Raw genomic sequence first — 25,344 nt, forward strand, 5'->3', positions numbered from 1 at the left:
TTGATAAGTCGGGCCAGGGGTTTATCAATTTTATTAATTCTTTCAAAGAACCAGCTCCTAGTTTCGTTGATTTGTTCTATTGTTTTTTTGGTTTCTATTTCATTGATTTCTGCTCTGATCTTTATGATTTCTCTTCTCCTGCTGGGCTTAGGGTTTCTTTCTTGTTCTTTCTCCAGCTCCTTTAGGTGTAGGGTTAGGTTGTGTACCTGAGACCTTTCTTGTTTCTTGAGAAAGGCTTGTACCGCTATATATTTTCCTCTCAGGACTGCCTTTGTTGTGTCCCACAGATTTTGAACCGTTGTATTTTCATTATCATTTGTTTCCATGATTTTTTTCAATTCTTCTTTAATTTCCCGGTTGACCCATTCATTCTTTAGAAGGATACTGTTTAGTCTCCATGTATTTGGGTTCTTTCCAAACTGCCTTTTGTGGTTGAGTTCTAGCTTTAGAGCATTGTGGTCTGAAAATATGCAGGGAATGATCCCAATCTTTTGATACCGGTTGAGTCCTGATTTAGGACCGAGGATGTGATCTATTCTGGAGAATGTTCCATGTGCACTAGAGAAGAATGTGTATTCTGTTGCTTTGGGATGAAATGTTCTGAATATATCTGTGATGTCCATCTGGTCCAGTGTGTCGTTTAAGGCCTTTATTTCCTTGCTGATCTTTTGCTTGGATGACCTGTCCATTTCAGTGAGGGGAGTGTTAAAGTCCCCTACTATTATTCTATTGTTGTTGATGTGTTTCTTTGATTTTGTTATTAATTGGTTTATATAGTTGGCTGCTCCCACATTGGGGGCATAGATATTTAAAATTGTTAAATCTTCTTGTTGGACAGACCCTTTGAGTATGATATAGTGTCCTTCCTCATCTCTTATTATAGTCTTTGGCTTAAAATCTAATTGATCTGATATAAGGATTGCCACTCCTGCTTTCTTCTGATGTCCATTAGCATGGGGAATTCTTTTCCACCCCCTCACTTTAAATCTGGAGGTGTCTTCCGGCTTAAAATGAGTTTCTTGGAGGCAACAAAAAATGGGTTTTGTTTTTTTATCCATTCTGATACCCTGTGTCTTTTGACAGGGGCATTTAGCCCATTAACATTCAGGGTCACTATTGAGAGATATGAATTTAGTGCCATTGTATTGCCTGTAAGGTGACTGTTATTGTATATGGTCTCTGTTCCTTTCTGATATACCACTTGTAGGCTCTCTCTTTGCTTAGAGGACCCCTTTCAATATTTCCTGTAGAGCTGGTTTGGTATTTGCAAATTCTTTCAGTTGTTGTTTGTCCTGGAAGCTTTTAATCTCTCCTTCTATTTTCAATGATAGCCTAGCTGGATATAGTATTCTGGGCTGCATGTTTTTCTCGTTTAGTGCTCTAAAAATATCATGCCAGCTCTTTCTGGCCTGCCAGGTCTCTGTGGATAAGTCAGCTGCCAATCTAATATTTTTACCATTGTATGTTACAGACTTCTTTTCCCAGGCTGCTTTCAGGATTTTCTCTTTGTCACTGAGACTTGTAAATTTTACTATTAGGTGACGGGGTGTGGGCCTATTCTTATTGATTTTGAGGGGCATTCTCTGAACCTCCTGAATTTTGATGCTCGTTCCCTTTGCCATATTGGGGAAATTCTCCCCAATAATTCTCTCCAGTATACCTTCTGCTCCCCTCTCTCTTTCTTCTTCTTCTGGAATCCCAATTATTCTAATGTTGTTTTGTCTTATGGTGTCACTTATCTCTCGAATTCTCCCCTCGTGGTCCAGTAGCTGTTTGTCCCTCTTTTGCTCAGCCTCTTTATTCTCTGTCATTTGGTCTTCTATATCGCTAATTCTTTCTTCTGCCTCATTTATCCTAGCAGTGAGAGCTTCCATTTTTGATTGCACCTCATTAATAGCTTTTTGATTTCAACTTGGTTAGATTTTAGTTCTTTTATTTCTCCAGAAAGGGCTTTTATATCTCTCGAGAGGGTTTCTCTAATATCTTCCATGCCTTTTTCGAGCCCGGCTAGAACCTTGAGAATTGTCATTCTGAACTCTAGATCTGACATATTACCGATGTCTGTATTGATTAGGTCCCTAGCCTTCGGTACTGCCTCTTGTTCTTTTTTTTGTGTTGAATTTTTACGTCTTGTCATTTTGGCCAGATAAGAGTAAATGAAGGGGCTAGTAAAATACTAAAAGGGTGGCAACAACCCCAGGAAAATATGCTTTAACCAAATTAGAAGAGATCCAAAATCGTGAGTGGGGAGAAAGGGGATAAAAAGAGGTTCAAAAAGAAAGAAAGATAAAAAAAGAAAAAAGAAAAGAAAAAAAAAAGAAAAGAAAAAAAATTTTTAAAAAAAGAAAACACCTGAGAAAAATGTAAAAAAGAAAAAATTTATATATTAGATAAACTAGTAAAAAATCGTTAAAAAAGAAAAAGGTAACAGTTAAAAAAAAAAAAATTTTACCCGAAGGTGACAAGAAAAAAAAAAAAAATGAAAAAGAAAAAATTAAATTAACTGCAAGACTAAAAATAATCACAGGAAAAAAGCCATGAGTTCCGTGCTTGGCTTTCTCCTCCTCTGGAATTCTGCTGCTCTCCTTGGTATTGAAACCGCACTCCTTGGTAGGTGAACTTGGTCTCGGCTGGATTTCTTGTTGATCTTCTGGGGGAGGGGCCTGGTGTAGTGATTCTCAAGTGTCTTTGCCCCAGTTGGTATTACACTGTGCTTACCCGGGGCCGGGGTGAGTAATCCGCTTGGGTTTGCTTTCAGGAGCTTTTGTTCCCTGAGCGCTTTCCGTAGAGTTCCGGAGGACGGGAATACAAATGGCGGCCTCCTGGTCTCCGGCCCGGAGGAGCCGATCGCCCAGGGCCCCACTCCTCAGTGCGCCCTCAGAGAACCGCGCCCAGTTACTCCCGTCTGCCTGACCTCCGGCCGTGCTCCGAGCTCACCGAGCCTGCGACCGGTTCAAGGTAACCCCAAGCTGTGATCTTACTGTCGGCTCTGTCTCTGTAGCCGGCTTTCCCGTTCCAATACCCGCAAGCTCTGCGACACTCAGACACCCCCGATCCTTCTGTGACCCTGCGGGACCTGAGGCCACGCTGACCCCGCGTGCGCTTTGCCCCGGTTTAGCCTCTGGAGCGATGTCCCTCAGCGGAACAGACTTTTTAAAGTCCTGATTTTGTGCGCGGTTGCTCCGCCGCTTGCCGGGAGCCGGCCCCTCCCTCCGGGGTCTATCTTCCCGTCGCTTTGGATTCACTTCTCCGCCGGTCCTACCTTTCAGAAAGTGGTTGTTTTTCTGTTTCCAGAATTGCTGTTCTTCTTCTCTTCAATCTGCCGATGGATTTTCAGGTGTTTTCAATCTTTTGATAAGCTATCTAGCTGATCTCCGGCTAGCTGAAGCAGTCTCAGCTTGCTACCTTTCCGCCATCTTGACTCCTCCTCGTGGATTTCAAATCTTAGCTCCAAATTCTCTTGCCCCAAACACCCTTCCAGTCTGCGCTCTGAATCCTCATCACTCTCTGCTCCTTCTCTCCTCAAAGCACTTATTAGCTCCTCACTCAGGAGATACCTCACAGACTTACTATGCTATTACTTGTCTGTCTCTCTCCACAGCAAGGACAAAGGTCTTTGTGTCTTTTATTGAGTGATGTATCCTAAGCACCTCAGATAATGCCTGACACAGAGCTGGTGCTCTATAAATATTTATCGAATAAATAAACTATTGGTTTATTGATATAAAGTGAGGTTAATTCCAGACAACTGAGTTACTTAATGATAACCTACCATGTAGCTGCCTTAAAAATAAAAGCTGTGATCTCTAGTATAAACAAATACAAATTTCAAGATAATAAGCTAACTTAACTTTATTTTCATTTATATCTGGATTATAATAAAATAAAGAAATGGTTAATGTTAAAATATAACACATTATCTATAAATAAGTAATTACATTTCTGGGACTAGAAAATAACTTTCTAATTGTAGGGTATGCCTTGAGTGTACTAAATTTGAAAAACTTCTTAGGATTAGATAATCGAAAAAGAAAAGATTAGATAATTGACCACTTTACCATCTATCTAGAAATTAAGGTACCTAAAAAGCTGTGGTGCATAGGTATTGAAAAGAGCTATGTCTATCATCAAACTATTTTTTTTTAAAGATTTTATTTATTTATTTGACAGAGATGACAAGTAGGCGGAGAGGCAGGCAGAGAGAGAGAGAGAGAGAGAGAGAGAGAGAGAGAGAAGCAGGCTCTCGATGAGCAGAGAGCCCCATGTGGGACTCAATCCCAGGACCCTGAGATCATGACCTGAGCCGAAGGCAGAGGCTTTAACCCACTGAGCCACCCAGGTGCCCCTCATCAAACTATTTTTATGGGCCAGATGGGATAAAAATTGCACCGTTGGTTTGACTTAACCCGAGAGAGATGCACCCATACACACCATTGCTTTGTTTTATTCTTAGAAACTTGGGTGCTGGGGTTGTTCTTTGAGATCAGGAGAAAAAAGAGTAACTTATTTTGGCCTTTTTTGACCCCCATTTTCTATTTGCTGATCAGAATATAATAAAAGCAGAAACTGGAAAATGTATCTACAGTCTTGAATGAGGACATGATAGTTTCTAGTCTCAGGGGAAAAGCTCCTGTTTCTTGTTTCTTAAACCATCTGCTTAGGATTTGTTTCAAAGTAAGAAATGCTCTGTTATGTCAGTATAAAAAAGATTGTACCCAAACTGTCTTGCACTTAATGAGCTTTTAAGTGGTCAGGAAGGGATAGCAGGGCTTCAGGGGTACCTTGTTAAGATCATTGCTTTGAAGGCACGGTATTCATATTTTGCATTAACACTTAAAAGTCTTAAAAACAGTGTTTAGGTTGGGGACTAGAGCAAAAAAAAAAAAACGAGATATATCACTTATTGTCTTATTCAAAATATTAAGTTTTGGGGAAGAAAGAACAAATTTGAACATCTTAAAAGTGCTTTTTAGGAAAAATAATATGGCTAAGGACATAATCCCTCATTTCCCTTAATTCACTATTTTATAGCTTAGAAGGTGCATGAGAGGCAAAATGTTTGTTTTTTTTTTTTTTTTAAAGATTTTATTGATTTATTGATTTGAGAGAGAGAGAGAGAGAGAGTGTGGGCACATGTACCTGAGCATGGGGGTGGGAGGGGCAGAGGGAGAGGGAGAGAGAAACCTAAGAAGACTCCCAGCTGATCCTGGAGACTGACCTGCTGTTTGATCTCGTGATCCTTATATCATGACCTGAGCTGAAACCAAAGGTCGGATGTTCAACTGACTGAGCCATCCAGGTGTCCCAAAGTGTTTGCTTTATATCATTATTTTATCATGTCTCCAGATTTTGAGTCTATTGATTAAATTTTCTGGATTCATCATCTGCTAAAAATAAATTCTTTAAAAACCTAGAAGTTCTTACAAGTTCTTTAAAAACTTAAAAATTGGATATCTTAGAACAACTTTTTTAGGGGGGACACTGTCCAAACGTGTGCTTCTCCTTTGTCCTTCAGTTGGGCTGTCAATCATACAAGCTTCCTAATGGTAGGGACAGGGACAGGAACATGACTCAGGCCTTGCTGAAGGAACTTCTTCCTTGAGGTTTCATTAGATTGGAACTACTACTCTGACAATGAAGCAGAAAATGAAAGCCGGAGAGCTTCCAGAGGCCACGTCTGAGGGGTGGAAGGAGAGTCTGTTGGAGGGAATGAAGCCAACAGAGAGACAAAGGGGAGATATTCAATGAAATTGTTCTAGCAGTATTTGGGGCCTTATTTCCAGGCCTCCCAGAGGCTCACCCATTTTCTTGACTTCTTTTTCTTTTCTTTTTGATTTTTTTTTGGGGGGGGGGGACTTTTAATTATTTGTTGTACTGAATAGAAGTCTCTTGAGGGAAATTTTGTAGAAAAAGGAACACTGTATCTTAGAAATCTGTCAATCCAACTGACTCTCTAAAGTTAAATTTAAGATTGGTCATAACTTTATATATATGCGTGTGTGTGCACACACACACACACATATATATATTTTGTCTCAAATTTTTATTTAAATTTTTGTTAGTTAACATATAGTGTAGTATTGGTTTTGGTAGAATTTAGTAATTTGTCACTTATATATAACACCCAATGCTCATCACTACAAGTACCCTCCTTAATACCCATCACCCACTTAACCCATCCCCTTCCCAATTCTCCTTCAGCAACCCTCAGTTTGTTCTCTATATTTAAGAGTCTCTTACAGTTTGCCTCCCTCTCTTTGTCTCCCCATCCCTATGTTTCTTAAATTCCACACACGAGTGAAATCATATGGTATTTGCCTTTCTCTGACTGACTTGTTTTACTTAGCACAATACACTTTAGCTCTGTCCACATTGTTGCAAATGGCAAGATTTTATTCTTTTTGATGGCTGAGTAATATCCCGTCATATGTGTGTGTATACATACACATACATACATATACATACATATATGTATGTATGTACCCCCCCCCCCGCCACTACATCTTCCTTATCCATTCATCAGTTAGTGGATGTTGTTTGGGCTATTTTCTATAATTTGGTTTTTGTTGATAATGCTGTTATAATCATTCTGGTACATGTGCCCGTTTGATCACTATGTTTGTATCCTTAGTATAAATACCTAGTAGTGCAAATGCTGGGTCATACGATTGTTCTATTTTTAACTTTTTGAGGACCCTCCAACTGTTTTCCAGAGTGTCCAGACCAGTTTGTATTCCCACCAACAGTGTAAGAGTGTTCTCCTTTCTGTGCATCCTTGCCCACATCTGTTTTCTGTCTTGTTAATTTTAGCCATTCTGACTAGTGTGAGGTGGTATTTCATTGTGGTATTCATTTGTATTTCCCTGATGATGAGTGATGCTGAGCGTCTTTTCATGTGTCTCTTAGCTATCTATATGTCTTCTTTGGAAAAAATGTCTAGTCATGTCTTCTGCCTATTTCTTAACTGGATTTCTTTTTTTTTTTTTTTTCCCAGTTTGCTTTCAGTATGTAATCTCCAATTTTTCCTTTCCTCTAAGTTAGGTTGAATTGGGTTTCTGTCTTCTAGTAAGGTAAAGAATCAAAAAACAAAACAAAACAAAACAAAACAAAAACCCGGTCTGAACAGTGGGAGTTTGAGTGTCTAGGAGTGCCAAGGGTATAATTTGAAAAAAGCACAGTAGTCAAAAGCTACTCAGATGAATTGTCATTACAGTAGAAACTTTGGAGAAGTGAAGGTTCTTCTAAGCTTCAATTGATAGGCAATTAATATATTTTTTAGTAATATTCAATATGAAGAAATTTCATCAAAAATAAAACATGTGAGCACTCCTCAAGTCCCATAATGGCATTTGCATGTTATTTTTATCTTAGGGAGAAAGTGATACGCTTTTATCGTATGGAACAGTGGAAAGAACAAATTTGTAGGGGGTTTGAGCTGAGCAGGTTACTCCCTCTTTCTTGTTGTCTCATTGTCATCTTCTTGGGGTCGCGTGTCTACTTTATAAGACGGTTGCAAAGACTGAATTAAGTAATACACACAGCACTCTTAAATGGCCCAAAATCGGTGCTCAAAGAATGGTGGTCACATGATATATAGTCTACCTAGTGGTGAACCTTAATTCTTTTGTTATATTGGGTCTCTGTGGGGTGGTGGTTGTGTATACACGTGTTGACCTCTATGAGAGGGTCAGGGCATACGACAATTTCCAAGTCTGTGAACATGTTGTGTGAGAGAGGTAGAGATTGTATTCTTAATTGTTACTCTCACAGTTTGGAAAAGAGGAGGCAAGTTGTGGATCGATTTATGCTGGTCTTGTGTGTTGTAAGTTGTTGACCCTGATGTAGAGTATATAAATCAAACGCTTATACGTCCACAGTTCACCTGTGTATATACTCTGAGGCTATCGTCGTTGGGTTTTGGGGTGAAGGGTTTGAGAATTGTAGGGAACGATTTTTTTGCTAACCTTCTATGCGAATGTCTTTATAGCTGGGGGGAGGCATAGTTGCTTTATGCATTTACCTGCCAGAAGCATTAGAATGATTAGATATATTTCCTTTTTCTTGTTAGGGAAAAATGGCAACCAGAAAAATACAAAAACTTGAAAAAAATGTCAATATTAGAGAACGATTTCAACAGAGAGTCAAGTTGACCTTAACACAGGTACTGAATGCCATGTAAATTGTTATATTTTTCTCACTTTACAACTGTCTATAAAAGCTAAAATAAAATTAAACAGGGAATTAGGAAAATGCCATCAGACATAAAGGAAGTAACAACTGGGAGGAATTCAGACTTGCCGCTAGGCTTTTATCTAATGGACATAAAATTTAACTTGAAAATGCTCTGTTACACCTGAGGTACTTTTTGTCGGGTAATTGAAATGAATCTCAGACTGGGTTGTGAGACATTTAACAGCTGTTTCTGTTTATCTTTGAGTTTCTGAATGAGCTTAGAGTCATTTTAATATTTTCTTTGGAAGATCCATTCTGGGCATGTTGAATTAAAATGGTTATTTTTATGTCACCTAGGCTAAATATTGTAGGGAAAAAACCCCACAGGAACAACTTCAAATATTTTTTTGTGTATCTGAAGGTATAGTGTGCCATAAAAAGGCTTCTGTCACATTTTAGATACAAACTGCAACTATACTTCGAGGTACTTTACAGGCTCAAAAGTAGGAAGAGACCTCTAATATACTGCCTCATAAAGGCAATGAGAAGGTATATAAAATATTTTAGAATCATCCTTGGCATAAAAAGGATTTCTAATGAGCACATTTTATAAGGCTGAATTTATTTCTAACAAAACCATTTGTACAAAGCATCGTCACGATAGTTTGTACAGAGATGGCTTAAGGGAAAAGGAGTCCATTTCTAAAATGAGATTGAGTTGTACCTTCTAGGGAGGCAAATAAACTATTTTAGGAGTATAAATTAAACACCCTTGGAATTTTTTCGTATTTTCAGACAACTGTGGAGAAAGTAAGAAATGCTTATTAATTAAAAGTATAGATTCTTTGCTGGTGTACTAGATGTTAGTGCTGAGAACCAAGGTTATGGAGATTAGCAAGCATGGGGACTGGGGGACAGTGGCCTGGGTAGGGGGGGAATCTTCGTCTTTGGGATGCTGATGTGTTATTATTTTGTAATTTTTCCCATGAATCTTTGAGTCATGTAATATATGGAATATTTGCTGCAAGCAGTGGTGTGGTGGAAGCTGGATAAGAGATACTGAAGCCTGGAGGAGAGAGGGGAAGAGGGGAAAGAAGCTCCCTGAGTCCAGATCCATGGAAGGGAGGCCAATGCTGAGAACACCCTGAGTGAATTGCAGATTCTCTTCGCTCAAGGGTTTTCTAGTGGACCCAAGTCTCTGCTTTAGTTTAGAAATTTTGGACTGTCTGTATTTGGGACTTGTCTCTAGAGTTTCTATTTAAGCTATCCTGATGTCTACGTAAATGCATATTAACATATTAATGCAGATTTGGATGTATTTTAAAGATTGTCCTGACCACCCAATCTATTCTCACCACGATACCACCAAAGCTCTGACCACCGAATCTAAACCCTCTCCACTAAGAGGATAGCAAAGCCAGGGGTCTGTAAAAGCCCAAAGAGACCATCTATGGGTATCTAGTCAGATATCAGGTATAATGTGGTAGACACGGGGCACCTGTAAACAGTGCAGCCCAACCCCCCACATCCCCACCTTGGCATACAGATGTAAATATTTTTGAGACATTATGCCAGTCAAATACAACCGTCTCTATTCTGGGACTCTGTAATATTGGTTGGCTTATTTCCATTTAGCACTTCCAAATGTCAGAAATTATCTTGTTTATTTATTCTCTTATTTATTTATAATCCATCTCTCCTCACACTACAACCCATGAGATAGAAAACTTGTTGTTCCTGTTGATTATTATATTCTCAGGGTCTGACACGTAGTAGGCTTTCAATAAATGTTTGCTGGATATATGAATATGTCTATGAATGTTGTCTGCATATGAAACTATGTATTGTAATTTTATTTTTAAATTTTTATTTATTTTAAAGATTTTATTAATTTTTTTGAGAAAGAGAGAGAGAGAGAGCAAGTGAGCACAATAAGGGGAGCAGCAGGCAGAGGGAGAGGAGAAGCAGGCTTCTAACTGAGGAGGGGAAACTGATTCGGGGCTGGATCTAAGAACTCTGGGATCATGACCTGAGTAGAGGGCAGATGCTTAATGGAATGAACCACCCAGGCACCCCTACATATTGTAATTTTATAAGTACTTAAATATATACTATATTGTACATATAAAATTATTTATTATAAATTATATAAGAGTATATTTATATATTATACAAATAATTATATATTTATTTATATAAATTATTGAATATAAATAATAAAACATCTTCCCTTATTTAATTTTTTAAATTAAAAAAAAATTTTTTTCAGCATAACAGTACTCATTGTTTTTGCACCACACGCAGTGCTCCATGCAATCTGTGCCCTCCCTAATACCCACCACCTGGTACCCCCAACCTCCCACCCTCCGCCCCTTCAAAACCCTCAGATTGTTTTTCAGAGTCCATAGTCTCTGGTTCACCTCCCCTTCCAATTTCCCTCAACTCCCTTCTCCTCTTCATCTCCCCTTGTCCTCCATGCTATTTGTTATGCTCCACAAATAAGTGAAACCATATGATAATTGACTCTCTCTGCTTGACTTGTTTCACTCAGCATCATCTCTTCCAGTCCCGTCCATGTTGCTACAAAAGTTGGGTATTCGTCCTTTCTGATGGAGGCATAATACTCCATAGTGTATATATTTTCTATACCTTGCTTTTTTCACTTAGCAATAGGTTTGGATACTATTCTCTAATAGTAAAAATAAAACTATTGCATTCTTTTTTAAAGGCAATATGATAATCCATGTTGTAACTAGGTTATAATTAACTTAATCAGTCTCTTATTGATACATATTCTAGTTTTCCATTTTTTTATCAACAAAAACAAGATTGAGATAAATATCCTTGGGCATAAGTAATTTCTCACAGGTGGGAGTCTTGTTGTGGGTTATGTGACTAGAAATGAAATTGAGTCAACACAGATGCACAATGAAAATTTCGTAGAATATTTTTTTATTGCTCCCCATAGAGGACATATGATGTTTTGCTACTGTAATTGGCCATGTTTGAGAGTGTCTCTTTTCCTACGCCATGATTATTTAGACCGTTGCCAATCTAATAGGTGTTATCAGAGTTTTAGATTGTTGCCAATCTAATAAGTGAAAATATATCATTATAGTTTTAATTTGTATTTTTCTTATTGAAATTGAAGAGGAGTAACTTAGGAGTCATTTATATGTCTTGTCTGTGAGCTGCCCCAATCTTTTTTCTATTTTGCTTTCCAAAACTATTTAATCTTCCTGATTCGTAGTTGCTCTTTATGTATTAAAGCATATTCATTGCAAATAACTTTACTCAGCATTTCACTTTTGTGTGTTTCTTCCACAGAGAATTTTTATGTGGATGAGTTAATCTTTCCTTTCATTGCTTCCAGTGGATCTTTAATTTATTTTTTTAAAGTCACACATAGGAGGCTTTCCCCATTCTAGTTCTTACAGGATTTTTGTAGTTCTTATATATTTTGATTTTTCATGTTTAAAATGGTTTATCTTCTTGGGATCTATTTTTTTTAAAGATTTTATTTATTTATTTGACAGAGAGAAATCACATGTAGATGGAGAGGCAGGCAGAGAGAGAGAGAGGGAAGCAGGCTCTCCACTGAGCAGAGAGCCCGAGGCGGAATTCGATCCCAGGACTCTGAGATCATGACCTGAGCCGAAGGCAGCGGCTTAACCCACTGAGCCACCCAGGCGCCCTTGGGATCTATTTTTTAATAGGAAGTGATATATATATATATATATATATATATATATATATATATATATATATCCAACTTTATTTTTCTCCAAAGGAGTAGTTCCTATACTATTTACTAAGCAATCAACTATCTTCCTCTTGAAGTGTTAAGCCTATCTTATACTAAAATCCCACATTTACCTGGATTTATTTAAATTCTGTGCCAAACATATCTATGTCTATTCATTCAAATTTTATTTTGTATTTTATAATCAGATATGATTAACTGTCCAACACTGTTTTCCCAGAACTTTTCTTATTATTATATTTATCTTTTTTGCCTTATGAAATAGAAGCATTGCGTCTAGCCACCCCTCCCCCCAATAAAATTCATGCAACCATTTTTACTAGCATGCTTGGGAGGATTATCTTCTTTATGACTTTTCATGTATTCAAGTCTTGTGTGTCCCTCAGCAGCATTATAATCTTTCTTCATGAGGTCTAGGACATTTCTTAAGCTTACTCCTAGCTGTTTTTCCCACTACTATCGTAAATAGCGTCTGCCTTTGGGGTTGCTGTTTCTATATGTAAATGCTGTTGTTTTCTCTATATTTACACACACACACACACACACACACACACACACCACATAAACATTTCACCCAGGCAAAGTAATAATTTTTTTTGTTTGTTTGCAGTAGTTTTCTAGTTGATTTCCCTTGAGTTGTTTAGGTAGGTGAAGGGTGATATTATCAGCAATTAATGAAAAATTCCACTCCTCCCTTCCAATTTTTATGTCTTATATCATTTTTTGTCTAATGGAATTGCCTACTATCTCCAGAATACTATTAAGTGACATTAAAGAATAATTTAATTCCTACAGGCTTCTTTTTAAGCTAGCTGATGGTTTTTGAGTTGAGATATAGCCATTATACAAATATATATTTATATTCAATCTTGCCAAGTATTAAGTATTTTGTTCAAATGTGGATTGCAAAGTTTGTCAAATGCCTCTGTATTACCTATGGAGATGACTATAACCTTTACAATTTACTCTTAAGGTGAACTATGTTAGTACATGTCCTGATACTGAAACATATCCATTAAAGCTGCACTGCACTTATTTTGGTGTATTAACCTTTGAATAGCTATTTTATTGTGTGATTTATTATTATTATTTTTTAATGTTAGAATTTACAAGTCAAATATATGTATTTTTCTATCATTTTTTGCTATCTTGGTCAGAATTTACTATCAGTATTATGCATCAATATTATATATTAATTTTATAGCCAATGGAAAGATTTCTTTCTTTGTTAATAATAAAGAAAAGGATTTGGGGTGCCTGGGTGTCTCAGTTGGGTAAGCGTCTGCCTTTAGCTCAGGTCATGATCTAGGGTCCTGGGATCGAGTCCCGTGTGGGGCTCCCTGCTCAGTGGAGAATCTGCTTCTCCCTCTACCTCTCCCCCTTGTTCATGATATCACTATCAAATAAATCAATAAATAAATCTTTAAAAAATAAAGAACAGTTTTTGAAAAACATTGTAGTACGTGTTCTCTACAGACTGTAAGAAACTGTTAGCATTTGGTTTTTGTTTTTTGGAGGGGATAGCACTTTGACAATTTTCTCTATTTCTTCTATGGTCATTGGACAGCATGATAGGCAGAATCTGAGATGCCCTCTGGCTTCCCCCAAATCCCACACCACGGGTGTACGTGCCCTTGTATAATCTCCCTTTGTGTGTGGGAGAAATGATGGTGAATTTCACATTTGTAATTAGGTGACATTATGTGACAAAGGTGAAGGGGTTTTGCAGATATGATTATTGTCCCAATGTAGTTGACCTTGAGTTAATCAAAGGGAGACTACCCTGGAGGGTCTAACCAAATACCTGAGACCTAAAAAGAACTGAGAGAAGGGATAGGAAGATTTCAAATATGAGAGAAATTCTACAGGTGGCCTTGAAGAAGTAAGCTACCATGTTGTGAGAGGGGCACAGAGGGAGCCGCATGGTATCCAAATGACAGCCAGCACAGTGGGGAGGTCAGTCCCACAGCCACAAAGAAATCGATTCTACCAACAATCTGAGGGAACCTGAACACAGGACTTTTCCTAGCTGAGCCTGTGAATAAGAATAGAGTTGGCTGAAGATCTGGTGTCAGCCTTGTGAGATCCTTAGCAAGAGGTTCTGCTGAAAGATCCTGGATTTCCAACCCAGAGGCTGTGAGAAAATTTTGTGTTTTTTTTTAAGCTAGTAAGCTTGTGTTAATTTTTTATATAGCAAAAGAAAAGGAATATAGTCTGTTCAGATTTATTTTTTTCTTTTTGGACATCCATTTCGTCATTTACATTTTATTGAAAATCATCAATTTTTACCAATAATCTTAACCTTATTTGTCTAGAATTGAGCTGAATAATCTCTTAGAATTATTTATATATTTTTTTTCTAAATTATTGCATTTTCCCATTATTGTTTCTTTGTGTCTTATTTTCTTTCTTTTCTAACGGCCAGTTTTTTAAAAAAAAGATGTCTAATTAATCTGCCTAAGTCATTAATTTTTCTTATGTTTATTAATATTTCAACTTTATATCCTTGGGCTTATTTTATTTTTCATTTGCAAACTGGATTTGGATGATTAAATTTGCTTGTTTTTATTCTTTCTTTTTAATGTTGATACAAGAACTTAAGAATCTAATTTTTCTCCTGATCACTGCTTTAGCTGTATCTCCTAGGTTTTCAATTACAGTATTCTAATTTGAACATTTTTCTTAAAAACTACTGCAGACAAAAATGAAGATGAGCTCCTTCACCTTCCATATATTTCTGTCCATTATTTTTTACCTTTGTTGATTTTAATTTCATTTTATTCCTTTTTTCTCAACTCTGTCCTCTATGTCCATCTATGTTTTCAGCATATTCCCTTTCCTTTGTGTTAGTTTCAGTATGACCTTCGTTTTAGTGATGCTTTTCTGTTTCTTTTTCATTTTATCCTGACAGCGGCTACTTTTTCTTTTTATCTCTTTCTCTTACCTTTTGATATTTTGCCTAATCTCACAAAGTTCAGCATTTAATATTGTTTTGCAAAATCAATGACATCATTAACATTTTAAAAAATTTTATAACAGTGTATAGCAACATTATTTTGATGATCTTTTTTCATTTTTCCTGGTCCTTTCTTTTTTTTTTTCTTATAATATTTTCATGCGCTCTTTTTTTTTTTTTTTAAAGATTTTATTTATTTATTTGGCAGAGAGAGAGAAAGCACAAACAGCGGGGGGTTGGGGTGGGGAAAGGGGAGGAGAAGCAGGCTTCCTGTTGAGAATGTGAGAATTGATCCCAGGACCCTGAGTTCATTACCTGAGCCAAAGCCAGGGGCTTAACTGACTGAGCCACCCAGGTACACCTGTGCTATTTCTTTAAAAATTATTATTCATCTTCGACTAGGAAGAACTCTTATTTATTTATTTATTTATTTTTACTATGTTATATTAGTCACCATAGAGTATATCATTAGTTTTTGGTATAGAGCTCCATGTTTCATTGTTTGCATATATACCTAGTGCTCCATGCAATACGTGTCTGCCTTAGTATTCAGCACTGGGCTAACCCATCTCTCCATCTGCCCCTCCTTTCTAAAACTCTGAGTTCGGAAGAAGTCTTACCAATTAGAGCAGGTGTTCACTTCATGGCACAAAATTTGTGTGTGAGTGAACTAGGTTAGCCTCTATTTGTCCATAGCCAGCAGAACTTGGCCGCTGCAAGGCTGTTCCTCCTATCAGGGATCTTCCTTCCATTCTGCCTCAGTAACAGCCTGCTTCCTGCAAATAGGGCTTGTCTATCGAATACCTCGTTTAGAACTGCCCCCTGCCTCCCATTTGCAGCTTCTCTTCTGGGCCAGATTCCACCAAAGGAAGCCGTGGCCACCAGCAACCACACCTCTTGCCATTGTTTCTATCATGTGTTATAGGTTTCCCCTGTGAGGCTGTGCCACATACTTTGGGAAATTGAGATCTGCTGCCTTCAAGTGAAATTTGTAGCTTTTGGTCATTTCATCTTCCCATTCTCTCGTTTTATCATCAGATAGAACACTTTTACTGCTTATGATAATCTTCTTCATACACTGTGGTGAGGGGTAAGATATCTGATAATTTGTCAAGGATAAAGTTAGTATTTTGTTTCTGCTTCTTGTTCTTTTTTTTTTTTTTTTTTTTAGATTTTATTTCTTTATTTGACAGACAGAGATCACAAGTAGACAGAGAGGGGGAAGCAGGCTCCCCGTAGAGCAGAGAGCCTGATGCAAAGTTCGATCCCAGGACCGTGAGATCATGACTTGAGCCGAAGGCAGAGGCCTTAACCCACTGAGCCACCCAGGTGCCCCTTGTTCTCCTTTTTTGAGTGATCTTGAAATAAGATCTTTCTTTTTTATCTTAAAGCTGTAAATCTATTATAATTGTAGAGCATTCAATTGTTGAAATATACATTTACTTACACTATTTTTTTTTTTTTTTTTTGGATAGGTATATACCACGTAGGGGAACTTTAAAATTTAGCTAATTTTGTAGGGCTATTAATTTTGATTTTTTAAACACAAATAAATAAAATTCGTGTTTATTTGAGAAGCTCTGTAATGAGGTTAAGCTCTTGAATATATGGTTTCCTGAGCTGAAACAATTCTAAATTAATTGCTGTTATCTTGTTTGAGTAACAAACTGAATGTTTTATACTCAATGATTAATCCCTATTGTGTATATTCAATTCTTATTGAATAACCATTGCATTTTGAGTATAGTAAAAAATTAAATTTTATATTAGATCTATAATAAGAGTTGTCAGGCCTCATATTTAATCAAAATCAGATAGGAAGAAACTGCATTAACTTTTTCAAGCAATTTCAGAGAGTGGCAGAAGCCACTTTTTTTTTTTTTTTTTAACCAGTGGCGTACAATCTTTTATTTTTCTAACTAGGAGAAATTAGGCTAATGGTTTTGAGAGCAAACCCGAATTCTAATCCTTGCTTTCGTATTAACTAGGCAATGGCCCATTTTTGCAATTATGAAATAAAACTTTTATTTTTACTTTTCATTAGTGTTGAATACCATAAGGAATTAAATTCAATGACCTATAAGTGTTAACTCATTACTTTTTCTTGTTAAGGAATGAAGTACTAGTTACGGTCACCACAGGAAGAATAGAATGCCCAGAATTTTGCCGCACAGGTAGCGCCATGTAAAGATTTTACAGGTCACAAAGAGATTAAAACCACCCTCTCCAAACCCCAGGATGCTGTCTTTTAAAATCTCAGACATATTGTATTTACTTTAAAATGTATGTATTTATTTGTGTGTGGCAGGATTATAACTTGAAGTACTTTTTTTGTATTCAATGCTCAGTGTGTTTTGCATTTTCTCTTTTTACTCCAGGAGCATTTTCTTCTCTAGCCACACCAAAGTAGAAACAAAGATTCAAAGAAACCCCAGAGGCCTAATTTAGGACTAATTTTTTTTTGTGGGGGGGCCACTTTACAGAGACTACATGAGACTGGGTTTGGGGGAAGGAAAGGAAATGAAAAGAAAAAACAAGAGAGGGCACTGGTCTGTAGGAGCAGGGTGCAGAGGGCAAGAACTCATCACTGTAAGACACTGGTCATCTTTAGGTCAGGACACTGGGGCACCTGGTGGGGTGAGCACTAGAAAGAAGAACCTCAACTCAGACCTGAGCTGAATAAGTCAGCAAGTCACCTCTGCCCACAGGTAGCAACACCCAGCCTCTGCTGCATGAGCTTTTTTCTTATTAGATTGAAAGTTTCTGACGGGCAAGGACTGAATCTCTGTTCAGTCAATTCAATGTATTAACCATCACTTTGTGCCTTCTGCAAGGGTACTGAATGGTGTTCATACTATGGCAAACCTGCACTAAATATAGGTTACATTGAAGACACCTGGACTCTGTTGCTCCCAGTAGTGAAGTTACATGCTTACCTCAAATGCCTTTGTTCCCAAATGTAATTATGCTAGCTCCAAAAAATTGTAAATTATGTAATTTAATTAAATACCACTTAAACTGATGAACTATGGCTATGAAAACAGAAACAATTGTTGTTCATGCCAAAACGAATTTGAGGAGTTTGGGAGGATTGAGTCGTTATTTAAAAAAAAATTGCTGTCAAATTAGGTATGGACCGAGTAACAATAAAAGATTGAGCAAAATCATGAAAAAATTTAAAAGATTCTGTTGCCATATTAGGACAGTTTTCAAGTGTTTTTACGTTCTCATTTCACTGAAAGGAAACCAGACTGGAACTCACAGCAAATGCAGGATGGGTATGGTTCTTGCACCTCTGCTTTTACTCCAATCTATGGACCCACATGCAGAAGGAAAAGCTATAGCCTCTCATGCATTAGAAGGGTGGTAAATAAATGTATATTTATATCTTTTACTTTACAGGGAATTTTTAATGCAGCTTTTTGTGCTTTCCTGCCTGATAAACTGATGTTTATTTTTAATGTGTAAAATACTCGTCTCAGTTGTACTTGATCCAAGGACTTCTCCTGGGCTTCCTTTTGGCCTTATTCCTGCAGAGTCTAACTTGCGTGATGCACAGACTCACGGTGAAGGTTGTTGATTAATATTTGTAAAGGGAATAAACAAATTTCTCAGGAACAAAGTCTGACTGGTTAGTTAAAATCTCTGCAATAAACAGGAATAGAAATAGAAGTATGAGTTTCTATCTCTGGAAAGAACAGAAAAACACGAAGCTGGTTTGCTGTGTAGATTCAGAGAGATGAAGCAGATAATTGATGCAAAGTCGCATGGTTTCTGATTCAGTACCTTCATTTGATTTGTTGGTAATTAGGAGGAGTTGAATTTTTAGAGAGGAAAATAAAGCAACTCAGGGAATAAATGAATGTGGATATAGGTTGAAAGAGGAGAAAGAATTCAGCAAGGGAGGTTAGCAAACAGGTTACTGCGTATGTCCTGAGTTATTACTGTGATATGGAAATAAAATATATTCCAAACAATACTAACGATGAGTAATTGCAGTGAATTGACTCTCTTGACTGCCAATGGAAGGTGAACTCCACTAAAGCGAGAATCTTCTCAAATTTATCTTTGCATCTCAAGAGCTTAGCCCAGAGTTGGCACATTGTAATTAATAAATAAGTGTCTGTTGAGTGAATTAATGACTGGCTAGAACTGAAAGGTTGTGAGATGCAAAATATCCTCACATGTCTGGATCTTAAACTCAACACATGGGAAGGATGACCGCACGGAACAAAGGTGACTGGGTCGTGTGTTACTCCTTCCAGAGTGGTTTTGAAGTAGGCTTAGGGGCTCCCAGGTTTGTTAGATTCATTCTAGAACATAGGATAGCCATGATCATCTCACCTGGCATGTTTCTGCACAGCTGAAGCTAGGGGTCAAGGGCCCTTTCCTGACCACAGATGGCCCAAGAAATGCTGAATCAATGAGGAACCATGTTGGTAAGCTTCTAAGGGTAGAAAAGGGCAGCACAGACCAAAGTTAATGCTCTTCTACCTGGGTCTAAGCTTTATATCTCGTGCCAGAGAATGTGATGAGATGAGGTCCCTAGGCTTCCTCCAAAATTTCTTGTGGGTGCCTGATTAGTGTGTATTGCTCATTTTTATTTTCCAGAAAGAGTCTTCTGCCATTGAAGGACAGATCTTTTTTGAAAATGCTAACATTTGGAATTTTATTTTTGGGGAATGGATGTAAAAAGGCACTCAGAAAACTCAGAGACTCATAACGGTTTAATTATTTCAATAAGTTAAATGGTAGACAACATGTAAGGGTGTGGGTTATCTCTTTTATGCCACACTGTGCAGTCTGTTTTGGGTTCCTCTTTGTTTCCAGGTGCCATTCCAAACTGAGTACCTGGAACAAGGCCTGGAATAAATTAAATGCTCAATAAAAGCTTGTTGAACGACTGACTGAATGCTGCTTTCTCCTCCCTAGCAGCTGGCTAAGCCAGAGACATCTGAAATATAGCTGGGTAATTTTGGTCATGTAGGAGTTCAGATTCCTACTGAAAGAGAGTGAAGATTGGGCACACAGATCATTTCTCTAGAGAGCTCTTTCCCTCAACTGCTTCCTGAAAATTACACTTGTATTGGCTTTTATGTTATGGCACAAAATCTACTCATCTAGTCAGATGTTAGAAAAAGGAAAGAGATTTACAGAGAAAAAAGAAATTGAGGAGCACTCTTAACCAAAAAATGTTTGACCAAAAACTAAGCCCTTAATGTAAAGCAGAATTTTCTAGAAATAGTTTATTTAGAGATGGAACCTTGTCATAAACTGTGGTAAAATGATTCTCTGATTAAAGAGTAAACAGCAAGGAACGATGCCTGATACTGACCATAGACAGAATTCTTTTGAACTGGAGTTTTTAAGTTCAACACTTAAAACAATTTCTATATTATGTATTATGGTGGAAATAGGCTTGTAAACTCTTGGTTATCCATACATATTTCCTGAATCTCAAATGCCAGCTAGTGTATCTCTTACAGTGCTTTGCCCTGAAAATTAATCATAATTTATGGACTATGTCCCAGAATGCAGATGTTTGATTTTTCTTTTCTTTTTAATACCATTTCACAGAATGAAGTGTGTACAATTCTTTTGATTCCTTTTACACGAAGAAGATTCTTCTTGCTTCAATGCAAATTCTACCAAAGCCTGTTTAAGTTTGTCCCCGTCATGTTAGAAATTCTAATAGGGAGGGACAGGAACCCCAAGGTCATCACACAATAGCAAGAAGAATGAAGGGATATGTCTGAAATGGGACCCTGTAAGAAAGAGCTGTTGCCAAAGAATCTGTCATTCCAACCAAACAACCTGGGGCAATTTAGTCCTGAACTTCCAGTGCTGTTGCCATGGTTTCTAGACAAAGACGACAGGGCTGTATTCCAATTATATCCTTCAGAATGACAGGTAACTGAAAAATAGGAAATGGGATAATAAAATCTCAGGTCACCCAGAAGAGGTGTGATAACTACAAGTGACACAGAAATGAGAGATGTACGTCTATGTTTGTTTAAGAAATGTTTTTGTGATTTAGAATGCAAATGTATATTGGGCAAGTCCTCCAGACTTTCCATAGCAATTTTATCCATCATCCAGCTCCTTATTCAAAGCCAGGTGTCTCCCACTTAATAGAAATGTTCTTAATAATATTTTAAACTTAAGGAATCTGGGTGCCTGGGTAGCTCAGTTGGTTAAGGAACTGCCTTCAGCTCAGGTCATGATCTTGGAGTCCTGGGATCAAGTCCCACACTGGGGAGTCTGCTTCTCCCTCTGACCTTCTCCCCTCTCATGCTCTCTCTCACTTTCTCATTGTCAAATAATAAAATAAAAAGGAACCTGTGAATTAACAGTATTTAAGAGAAAAAAATCTTGAACAGAGAAAAGTAAAAAGTATTTTTTGAGTTCTGAATATATAGCTATGTCATTTTTCCCCCTTAATGCTGGGGTCAAAGCTTATTCTCGGTTTTTCCCGTTTGAAGGCACTTATTGCAAACTTTGCCCCTAGCTTTGAACCATGTTTGATAATCAGTGTTATTTTGCCAGAGTTTTCTCTTCTGTTTTCTCTTATGTTATTGGCTGTAAGGAATATCCTTGCCTTTTCAATGAGAGGAAATTTTATGTAGAGATCAAAGTGTTCACAATGAGCTCTAGAATGGTACTGGTAGTATTAGTTCTGTATTCTCTGCAGTTAAGCAGAAATAGAGCATTTTTTTTTTAATCCCCAAAGCAGCATTAAATAATTTACATAATCTTTAAAGTTTAAAACAACTTTTAATGTAGAGTCTTTAAAATGTTAAGTCTCAATATATTCACTTATAAAATGGAATAATCCCTATCTCTTAGAATCGTGTCTTTAAATTAGATAAACTATATAAGGTCTTTAGCTCAGCATCTGGCACATACCAGTAAGTAAATGTAGTTTTGTCATTGTTACTACGATTAAACTATCTTCTGTTGTATTCATTGTGATAAATGTGAAGCTATTACTATCACAGAGAAACAAGCGAACAAAATTGGTAAATTTAAGGATTTAAAAACCATATATCCACAAAAAGGTTTTAAAGAAGTCCTTTAGATGTGAGATTAGATGTGTTTGAATGATAGTGAAAAGAGCATGAATTTACTAAATGGTATTTCAAGGACTACTGCCTGCAGAGTGAGATGGAGGCTTCTAGATGGCCCGAAGCCTGCAATCATGTCTCCTGAGTTTTTCCTTAAAGATACTCATTTTTGACACTGTGAAGACAACATAACATTTTTGTCAACATATTGAATATAACTGTTACGGTTTTATGAAGATCAGCTTTATCATTTTCTTTCTATGCATAAATTTGAAGAGTTTAGTTGGATCCTTAAGTTTGATTGTTACTGTATTCAGGATACATCTTTTTTTCCTCAGCAAGAATTGGTTTGATTTTATAATGGAAGTAATTAGGAAGAAATGATTTATTTAGTAAGAGATTTCTTATGATAAATCTTATGACATCAATCCATCTTCTGTATAAATAATGACAATGATAAAGAGAAAAAGAGAATGAATTTCTTTTCCTTCAGAGACTGCCTTTTCAAAAAAAAACAACTTGGAGGTTTGGACTAAAACCATTCACACAGTTTATTTTGCTTTGCTTGTCTGGTCTTCACATGTTGATGAATTCCTTTCATTCATAAACCCTGAGATTTGAATTCTATCCTATGTATGTACATATATGTAATAAAGTGCATAATTTTGCTGAGTATTTATGATTAAAGCAAGTAGAGACCTGGGCAACTTCAGATGAAAAGAGGTAAAAAATTCACATATTATGGAATTATATGAAAAATAGCCTTAATTTGTTATTCATATTTTGTTACTCTTCTGTTTTTAAGATTTTGGAATAACTGGTTATGATAAAAATTTGAACCATTATTTCAAAAATAAATACAAAGGGTGAAAACTCCAGTAACCCAATTTCTTTTGTCTTCATTTCTTTTCTCTAAATGTTCTAAGTGCTGTGGAAGGAGTGTTTTGTCTGTGGAGAAACAGCTTTGTGGGCACATCAAGTTTTCTGCCGGCAAATGGGATTTTGAGTTATTTCTTTAATGCATTTCTTTATGGCATGGCTACACCTCACTGAAACATCAGAAGGAAGCAGCTTCTCTGATCCAAAACTTACCTGGAAAGGTGACATATTTATTTTTGTTGTCATCTTACAACATAAAAGTCATGACACAGCACGATGACAACTCTACGGGAATCATCAAAATTATGTAGACATTGTGTGGAGAGGGTCTCGGTAACTTACCTTAAAAGAGATTTCATATTGTTCTCCTCCCCAGATTTCTAAACCTGGATCATAGCCACCCAACTCCCAAAACCATTTTCGATCCACGGCGAAGAGACCTCCAGCCATAACAGGAGACCTGTGAAATGGACAAAATCATCTTTAAAGGACTATGGACGTTTGCTTGGAAAAAATAATAAAAGCAAACCTTAAGATAAGTTTCAGTGATCAACACTATGACACTTTTCAGCCCTGGTTTTCTGTAGGTGGGTATAGGGTTCTGATTGGGTCTCTTGCTGCCCTTGGAATCCTCATCAACTTTTAACTTCACACTTCAGTTTCTAATGCGATTCATTAGAAATAATGAATGACTCCAGTAGAGTCACGCTTGCTGCATATATTTATCATTAGAGAGAAATACTTGACTGCTAGTGACTGATCTAGGGAGACGTCACTCAATTTTATGACTTCTCCTTAAGTGAAAGGAATCTTGTACTATCAGACAGATGAAAGTATAGAAAACACTCTTACAGGCAGTGTCTTTGATTTCATCTCTCAGTACGGATTCACCAAGAACTTCCCACACACAGGTCATGTCCATTTTACAGACCATGAGATGGTCAGTAGAAAAAAATAACCAACCAGAATTGGTTATTTAGATTACAATGCTGAAGGTGGAATTTAAGCGAGGCCTTTTCACTGTAATTATATTATCCTATTAGGCTTTCTCTGCCTTTCTAAGAAATATTCCATTTGGTCAAATAATAGATTTCAAGTATTCCATTCCTGTTAGGACACACTGTAGTTCCATTGCTGTGTAATGAGATAATTTATAATCATTGGACCCTGTCCTAAAATTTTTATTGTTTAAAGGTAGTTTAAAGGTAGCTCTAGTTCTTTTGAGCCCTCAGTATGTGCTGGGCTCTTGGCTAAAAGTTTTACTCAGTTCTTTAGAATCATCCTCACTACAACCCTGGGAATATCATTCCTATGTACTGTTTGAAGAAACAGGCAGAGGGAGTTAACGACCAGTGGACTGGAGCTAGTGGTGGTCCTGGAGCTGGACCAGATCCTCTGATTTCTAAGCCTTTGAGCTCTTTACTGCAACATTGTTTCTGTTTCAGTGTTTGGGGGTTAAGGAGAGACAATTACTTAAAGGCAGATATGAAAAAATTAGAGAATGCCTTTATGCAAAGAAATCTATAAAAACACATTTCCAACATTGTTTTTATCATCATTTTGAAAAACTTTTCAAGTAAAGGATATTTATAAATAAAAATACAAGGCATTAAGGGTTGAAGATACACATTTTCAAATATCTATAAACATAATAGACATGCCAATTTACAGATCAACTAAAGACTTTCTCTGGGTAATGTTTTATGAGGCACTTGAGCAACATAAGCCTGGATTTCTTTGTGTGTTACGTATTTCAAATACTTTGTATATTAAAATGGTACTTGGTCTAATTACTTCCATTTAAGAGTACTTTTTAAGGCGTAGACTCTGTGTAGATGAAAAGATTTCAAGGCAGGAAAGGAGATTATTATACCACCTGTGAAAGTGAGTAGGATTAAAAAAATAACCTGAAGTATCTTAGGCATTTTTTTTTATTTTGTTTGAAATAAAAATCCTAGAATCAAATGTAACCTACTTTATCCCTCTCTCCAGCAGCCTAATCTTTTTCCATTTTCCACCCACTGAATTTCAGAGCCGAATTACAACTGTAGCTGGAACAAATTAGGACTGAAACATGGATTCGGTGCTGCTCCCCCATGAACACACTACCATAGGTAACCCCTGTTTCCTCAGAGCTTGGGCGTAAGGGATCAGAACTTCTTGATTCTGTTCAAACTGAGCCACAAATGGAAAGATTGTAAGTCATACAAATGCAATCTCATTTGGTCATGGAAAATCTGAGACTAAAATGCCTTAAAATTTATGCTGTGCCGAATAAATCTCAAACCTAGAATTATCATAGATCTCAAATTATAGATAGTAGCAAGAGAAAGACGTATATTGATTTTTTTTGTTTACATATATATATTGTATGTAATTTGTTGGAAATACAGTATCTTGTTTTCCTAAGAAGTTTAAGGAAAAAAACTGTGTAGTGTTCTAGGTTAGTTTTAGATATAATAAAATGAATCCTTTTTTATCTTCATTGATGTTTTTACCAAGCTCCAAAT

General features: G+C 36.9%; 1 protein-coding gene across 1 annotated transcript in view; it reads right to left on the reverse strand.

Moving 5' to 3' along the window:
* GALNTL6 (polypeptide N-acetylgalactosaminyltransferase like 6) overlaps positions 1 to 25,344 on the reverse strand; it is a 1,234,529-nt gene that overhangs the window by 98,816 nt on the left and 1,110,369 nt on the right. The window contains exon 8 of the mRNA XM_082726947.1: positions 23,177 to 23,294. Within this exon, the coding sequence (XP_082583073.1) occupies positions 23,177 to 23,294 (118 nt within the window). The remainder of the gene's footprint in view (positions 1 to 23,176; positions 23,295 to 25,344) is intronic.

This window comes from Mustela nivalis (assembly GCF_964662115.1).
Source record: "Mustela nivalis genome assembly, chromosome: 4".
NCBI classification, from domain to species: Eukaryota; Metazoa; Chordata; class Mammalia; order Carnivora; family Mustelidae; genus Mustela; species Mustela nivalis.